Genomic DNA, 7,091 nt, shown 5'->3' with positions numbered 1-7,091 from the left:
AACCCATTGTCTACTTCTTGCGTACTGATTTGAGGTTTCCTAGAGTTCAGGGTCTTATGCTGGAATCCCACTGTATCATTCCTGTTGCTGGAATGATGCAAAGGCTGGGTTAGAGCTGATGCAAAGGTCTTTTTCATCTTCAGGATCTCTTGCTGTGAGCCTCATGATCTGCCTAGCTGTCCTTTTGATCCTACAGTAGAAGAGTCTATGCAGTACAAACTTGAATCTTACATGAACAGACACTTCACACAAGAGGATATTCAAATGTTCATATGAAAATATACACATGCTCATTAGTCATAAGGGATATGTAAATTAAAATCAAAATGAGATATTACTATATACCCATCAGAATGGCTAAGATTAAAAAGACTTGGGAGGGGCTTCCCTGGTGGCGCAGTGGTTGAGAATCTGCCTGCCAATGCAGGGCACACGGGTTCGAGCCCTGGTCTGGGAAGATCCCACATGCCGCGGAGCGACTGGGCCCGTGAGCCACAACTACTGAGCCTGCGCATCTGGAGCCTGTGCTCCGCAACAAGAGAGGCCGCGATAGTGAGAGGCCTGCGCACCGCGATGAAGAGTGGCCCCCACTTGCCGCAACTAGAGAAAGCCCTCACACAGAAACGAAGACCCAACACAGCCATAAATAAATAAATAAAATTAAAAAAAAAAAAAAAAGACTTGGGAATTCCCTGGCAGTCCAGTGGTTAGGACTCTGCACTCTCACTGCTGAGGGTCTGGGTTCAATCCCTGGTCGGGGAACTAAGATCCCACAAGCCACACGGTGTGGCCAAAAAAAAAATTTTTTTTAATTAAATTAAATTAAATTAATTATTTATTTATGTATTTATTTATTTTTGGCTGTGTTGGGTCTTTGTTGCTGCGCATGGGCTTTCTCTAGTTGCAGCAAGCGGGGGCTACTATTCGTTGTGGTGCGTGGGCTTCTCATTGCAGTGTCTTCTCTTGTTGCAAAGCACAGGCTATAGGCATGCGGACTTCAGTAGTTGTGGTTCATGGCCTCTAGAGTGCAGGCTCAGTAGTTGTGGCACAAGGGCTTAGTTGCTCCGCGGCATGTGGGATCTTCGCAGACCAGGGCTCGAACCCGTGTCCCCTGCATTGGCAGGTGGATTCTTAACCACTGCGCCACCAGGGAAGTCCCAAAAAATGTTTTTAAAGACTTGACAATACCCAGTGTTGGCAAGGATGTGGAGAAAGTGGGACTCAACATTTCTCCTGGGAGTGTAAAGTGGTACAGCTACCTGGGAAGTCTGTTTGGCAATATGTATTAAGCTGAACATACATTTATCCTATATCCTGGCAATTCTACTCTTAACTATGTATGGAACAGAAATGCATACATATGCTCACCAAAAGACATATGTAAGAATAGTCATTGCAGCATTATTCCTAATAGTTCTAACTGGAAAATAATCCAAAAGTACATTAACAGTAGAATTAATAAATACATTGTATTATATCCAAACCATGTTATACTATAAAGCATTGAAAATGAAGGAACTACTACTGCTATTCACAGCAAACTGGAAGAATCTCATTAATATGATGTTAAATGGAAGAAGCCAGACACGAAAGACTATATATGGTATAATTCCATTTAATGTTTTTTTTTTTGTTTGTTTGTTGTTGTTTTTTAATTAATTTATTTATTTATTTAGTTTTGGCTGTGTTGGGTCTTCATTTCCGTGCGAGGGCTTTCTCTAGTTGCGGAGAGTGGGGGTCACTCTTCATTGCAGTGCGCGGGCCTTTCACTGTCGTGGCCTCTCTTGTTGCGGAGCACAGGCTCCAGATGCGCAGGTTCAGTAGTTGAGGCTCACGGGCCCAGTTGCTCCGTGGCATGTGGGATCTTCCCAGACCAGGGCTCGAACCCGTGTGCCCTGCATTGGCAGGCAGATTCTCAACCACTGCGCCACCAGGGAAGCCCTATGGTATAATTCCATTTAGAAGAAGTTAAAGAGCAGGCAAAAGCTAATCTATGGTTAGATGTCAAGGTAATGGTTACCTCTGAAGGAGGAGGTGGGTAATGACTGGGAAGGAGCCTGCGAGCTGCTTCTGAGTGCTGCTAAATTCTCATTTTTGTTTTGGGTAGTGACTATATAGATGTGTACACTCTGTAAAAAATTCATCTGGTTATACAAATGATAATTTGTACACTTTTCTCGGCTGGGCTGAGTGACATGTCTATAGGTCGTCTGATAGACAGCTAACCTAGGCTGGCCTCTTCTAGAGCAGTTTAGGAGACTCAGCTCTGCAGCATGTCCTCTAGCAGGCTAGCCCAGTCCTGTTCTCCTGGTGATGGCAGTGGTGCAAAAGGGCAGCTCCCAATGTTCAAGTCCATTTCAAGCCTCTGCTTTCATCATACCTGCTAACATTCCATTGGCCAAAGCAAGTCATGTGGTGAAAGCTAGAATCAAGGGGAAGGCAGGTTACTCCACTCACGGGCACTGCAAAGTTATGTGGTAAAGGGCATGGATCTAGGGAGGATGATGAATTGGGCCATCAACACAGTCTACAACTTGTGGGAGAAAGAAAAATGAAGTTAATGACAATATAGTGAAACATATATGATAATTGAGAGAAGTACAGGGTGCTTTAAGGGCGCAGAAAAGGGCACGTTTTATATGTTATCTGATATTAAAATTATTCACGGAAAAATTTATGCAGGGACATTTCCCCTTCTAGACTATGAACTTCTCGTATATGCTTCATTTTCACATCCTCCACAGCTCCTGGCATAAAGTAGGCACTTGAACATTTGTGAAATAAATGTTCAGCCATAAAGGTAGTAATTTCTTCTTCGCCCATTTTTATTTCAGGCTCTAGCAGAAGAAAGAGACCCACATATGCAGCAAGACATATTTTTATATTTTACAATCATTTTAGTGAACTCATAATCTCCATTACAGAATAGGCTCCAGTCAAGTGAAGGGTTGGAGGAGTTCCAACAGAGAGATGGGTGGAATCATTCAAATTTTGATGTGTTCCCTCTTTCTGGTGGTGGTTGGGTGTCTTCTATGTATTTTTTAATATTGCAGTTAAATATACATAACATGAAATTTATCATTTTAACCATTTAAGTGTACAGTTCAGTGGCATTAAGTACACTCACATTATTGTGCAACCATCACCGCCATCCATCTCAAGAACTTCTTTATCTTCCCAAACTGAAATTGTGTACCCATTAAACAACAACTCCCCATTCTCCCTGCTCCCCAGCCCCTGGCAACCACCATTTTACTTTCTGGCTCTATGAATTGGACTACTCTAGGTGCCTCATAGAAGTGGAATCATACAGTTTTTTTGTGACTGGCTAATTTCACTTAGCATAATGTCCTCAATGTTCATCCATGTTGTAGCATGTGGCAGAATTTCCTTCCTTTTAAGGTTGAATGATACTCCATTGTATGTATATACCACATTTTGTTTATCCATTCATCTATTGATGGACACTAGGGCTGCTTCTACCTTTTGGCTATTGTGAAGTAATGTGCAAAGCAAATTCCACCGAAGTATGGAATTCTGGGGTGGAAAGTGCCTCAACATTCAATTTGAAAGAGAGATGAGGGACTTCCCTGGTGGCGCAGTGGTTAAGAATCCGCCTGCCAATGCAGGGGACTCAGGTTCAATCCCTGGTCCAGGAAGATCCCACATGCTGCAGAGCAACTAAGCCCGTGTGCCACAACTACTGAGCCTGCGCTCTAGAGCCCGCAAGCCACAACTACTGAGCCCATGCACCACAACTACTGAAGCCCTTGCGCCCTAGAGCCTGTGCTGCAACTACTGAGACCGAGAGCTGCAACTACTGAAGCCCACGTGCCTTGAGCCTGTGCTCTGCAACAAGAGAAGCCATCACAATGAGAAGCCCACACACTGCAACACAGAGTAGTCCCCACCTGGGCGCAGCAACAAAGACCCAACGCAGCCAAAAAAAAAAAAAAAAAAGAAAAAAAGAAAGTGAGATGAATCATAGCTACATTAGGACCATATAGCTAAGACTCATGACCTGATTAACTTTCACCAGAGGTTTCTGATAATGATACCAGGAAGAAAATAAGTATTACTTTTCTGAGGGGACTTCCCTGCTGGTCCAGTGGTTAAGAATCTGCCTTCCAATGCAGGGGATGCAGGTTCCATTCCTGGTCGGGGAACTAAGATCTCACATGCCGTGGGCAACTAAGCTCGTGTGCCAGCACAGTCAAAATTAAAAAAAAAAAATTACTTTTCTGAGGGTGATAAATCTGGCTGAGAATTTAGGTATAGGATGAGACATTAAGCCAAGCTTCATTATTATTTTAATTTTTATTTATTTATTTATTTTTATTTTTTTTGGCTGCGTTGGGTCTTCATTTCTGTGCGAGGGCTTTCTCTAGTTGCGGCGAGCAGGGGCCACTCTTCATCGCGGTGCGCGGACCTCTCACTGCCGTGGCCTCTCTTGTTGCGGAGCACAGGCTCCAGACGCGCAGGCTCAGTAGTTGTGGCTCACGGGCCCAGTCGCTCCGCGGCATGTGGGATCTTCCCAGACCAGGGCTCGAACCCGTGTCCCCTGCATTGGCAGGCAGATTCTCAACCACTGCGCCACCAGGGAAGCCCCAAGCTTCATTATTAACCCCAGCAACAATATCCAGGGTGTGGCAGACACCATGATTTCAAACTAGTCTCAGGGGTGGAATGTCATAGGTGGACTGACATAGGCCATTTCTAAGGTTGGCTGTGTCTGCCTGGACACCATGTCCCCTCAACCAAACACCCCTTCCCTGCCTGGCTAACCTCTAACTAATTCTTTGACAGTCAGTCCAAACACCCCTTCCTCAGAAAAGCTTTCCCTGACCTAGGCCCTCACCTCAAGCCTGGGCTGGGCTTCTCGCCCTGTTGCTCCCTCACTGCAGTAACTGCCCGGCGTCCTTCCATGGCAGGGATGAGCACTGGCTCGTCTCTACCCCAGGAGCTGGACCCAGGCCTGGTATATACATGCTCAAGGCTCAGTCACCGCTCACAGAATGGGTGAGTGTCTCTTCAATTAAAACTGCCACAAGTATTCAAGCCAGGTGGTCAGCGGAGCCAGGCCGTGGTCACTGGGTGCAGGAGTGGAAGCCACAGGGACAACTGCCCGTGCTGGGAGCATCCTCTCCTGTCACACTGCCACGCGCCAGCTGCTCCTGGAGCAAAGCAGGCCAAGTGGCCAAGTGGGAAGGGCCTCCAGAGAGCAGAAGAAAGCTCAGTGTCCAAAGTAACTAAGAAGCCACGTGAACATCAGGAGTGGGGAAGACTGACCTGAAGGCTGGGCTGTCCGGAGGCCTGCAGCGCATGCTGTAGAGCTTGGCTGAAGAGATCATTGGTGATGGGCGTCCCTGACTGGACGCCAGATGACATTGGGGAGGTCCCTGAGGAATGGCCCTAGAGACAAACCAGGGTCAAAACCAGGGTCAGTGCCACGCTCAGAGCCACCTCAGTCTCCCAGCACATACCCACTGCTGTCACATCACCCCAGGGTGCCCCTGGGTGCCCAACGACTGCCTCCCAGCAGGGGCCTGCATGAGACAACCACACAGAGGTACCCAAAAACTCTCGATGTGGGCAGGGAAGGTTCTGTTCTCTTTTGCTCCAGGGAGATGGAATGGAGCCCCTGACCTAGCCTAGGACCCAGCACTGGGAGAGATGGCCTTGGAAGCTGGAGTGACTGTCACCAGGAATGCTTAAGCCTGTGATGTTTGGCCACTTTCAGGGACAAGGAAGGGTATATTATGTGACGGGAGGTTCTTCCAAAGTGCTGGCAGGAGTTAATCAGGCCCGTGATGAACCCCAGACTTCTAAGCCCTAAAGGCTGGTGAGGGGAGGTCGCCTGAGCTGCAGCGGGAAACCCACCAGGGCTCCAGGTAGAGTTCGGCTCAAAGCAGATCTAGCACCAGGATCAGCAAAGGTAAATCCATTCTACCACTGGGACCTTCTCCCTTAGGGGCCTGGCCTTCATCTTCCCGCCCTCTCTCCATACCTGGGTGCCGGGAGTTGGCGTGTGAGAGCTGCTCTCCGGAGTGCTGGCCAGGGCCAGGGCGGTGGCCAGCTCGCTCTGGGTGATAGGCCGGGGCCCGGCAGCTCCACTGTACCCCAGGGAAGCTGGGCGGGAGCTGGGTGTGCTGCTCGAGGGCGTGGACCTGGCGCTCTGAACAGGAGAGGCACCAAGAATCAGGGAAGCAGCCCTGTGACATTCTCAGGTGAACCCCACCCCCGCTCCACAAACAGCTCTTGGGGAACCTCCCCAAGCTGCCAGGTTCAGACAGCAATAGTATGACATAGCTGGGTCACCAAAGGGCCTCCGATCACCTCCCAGCTGGGGCGTGCCAGGTCCCAGGGAGGGGTACATCCCCAGCACCAACTCCCCCAAATGGCAGGCAGCCAGGCCACTTACTGGGTGAAAGTCATCCTCATCATCAGAGAGCCCTTCAAACAGGAAGCCACCTGGAGGAGGGAGAACAGATTTCAGGAGGAGGAACAGAAAGGCACAGGCGCAGCTCCAGAATCTCAGCTCTAGTTACTCTCCAAATTCGTATTTTCATGTCTCCGCTTGGAAAATTACAGGACAGATGCACTCCCTGACTCAAACGGAGAGTTCCCGAGGAACGCCCTCTGCCAGCACTGTACATAGCTGCTGAGTAAAGCAACCCCCGGACCACTGCCCGCTCCCGAGGGGGCCTGCGTCCCACTGTCCTGGGGCTCACCTGGCATATCCCGGTACGAGCTGGAGGGCATGCCCCGGAAGAGGAGTCGGCCCTGTGCTGTGCTTACTGGCTGCCGGCAGACTTTGAGCCTTACAGCTCTCTCTGGCGTGGCAGCTTGCACACTCACACACTCACCCAGACCCACACGCTCCCCTCCCCGTAGGGACAGCCCGGGACCCACAGAGCCATTTGCACGCACTTCCTGTGGCGCCGCACACTCCTCACTCACCCAGGCTGCATCTAATCCTGCGCCCCGCCACTTGCGCCACGCTTCCTACCTTTCCAGATAGCAGAGTATAAAATATATTTATAATTTGGTATACAAAATATCAATTTGCAGAGATGTGGATGGACCTAGAG

The 7,091-nt window shown here is 48.9% G+C and overlaps 1 protein-coding gene across 1 annotated transcript; it reads right to left on the bottom strand.

Moving 5' to 3' along the window:
* Positions 1-825: 825 nt before the first annotated feature.
* On the bottom strand, positions 826-6,813 carry LOC309626252 (ubiquitin-like protein 7). The gene is made up of 5 exons (XM_082386773.1): positions 6,732-6,813; positions 6,422-6,471; positions 6,008-6,175; positions 5,290-5,412; positions 826-1,941 (listed from the first exon to the last, which is right to left on the bottom strand). The coding sequence occupies exons 1-5, from the start codon at positions 6,760-6,762 to the stop codon at positions 1,696-1,698; spliced, it is 618 nt and encodes a 205-aa protein (XP_082242899.1). The 5' UTR covers positions 6,763-6,813; the 3' UTR covers positions 826-1,695.
* Between the last annotated feature and the right edge of the window lie 278 nt (positions 6,814-7,091).

Source organism: Balaenoptera borealis (assembly GCF_965194805.1).
Source record: "Balaenoptera borealis genome assembly, chromosome: 3".
NCBI lineage: Eukaryota > Metazoa > Chordata > Mammalia > Artiodactyla > Balaenopteridae > Balaenoptera > Balaenoptera borealis.
This window is presented reverse-complemented; position numbering and strand designations above follow the sequence as displayed.

Coding starts and splice junctions, on each gene's coding strand:
- LOC309626252 (XM_082386773.1), bottom strand. CDS start 6,762: ATGCCCTCCAGCTCGTACCGGGATATGCCAG. Junction 6,472..6,731: donor CTCGTACCGGGATATGCCAG/GTGAGCCCCAGG, acceptor TCCCTCCTCCAG/GTGGCTTCCTGTTTGAAGGG. Junction 6,176..6,421: donor ATGAGGATGACTTTCACCCA/GTAAGTGGCCTG, acceptor TCTCCTGTTCAG/AGCGCCAGGTCCACGCCCTC.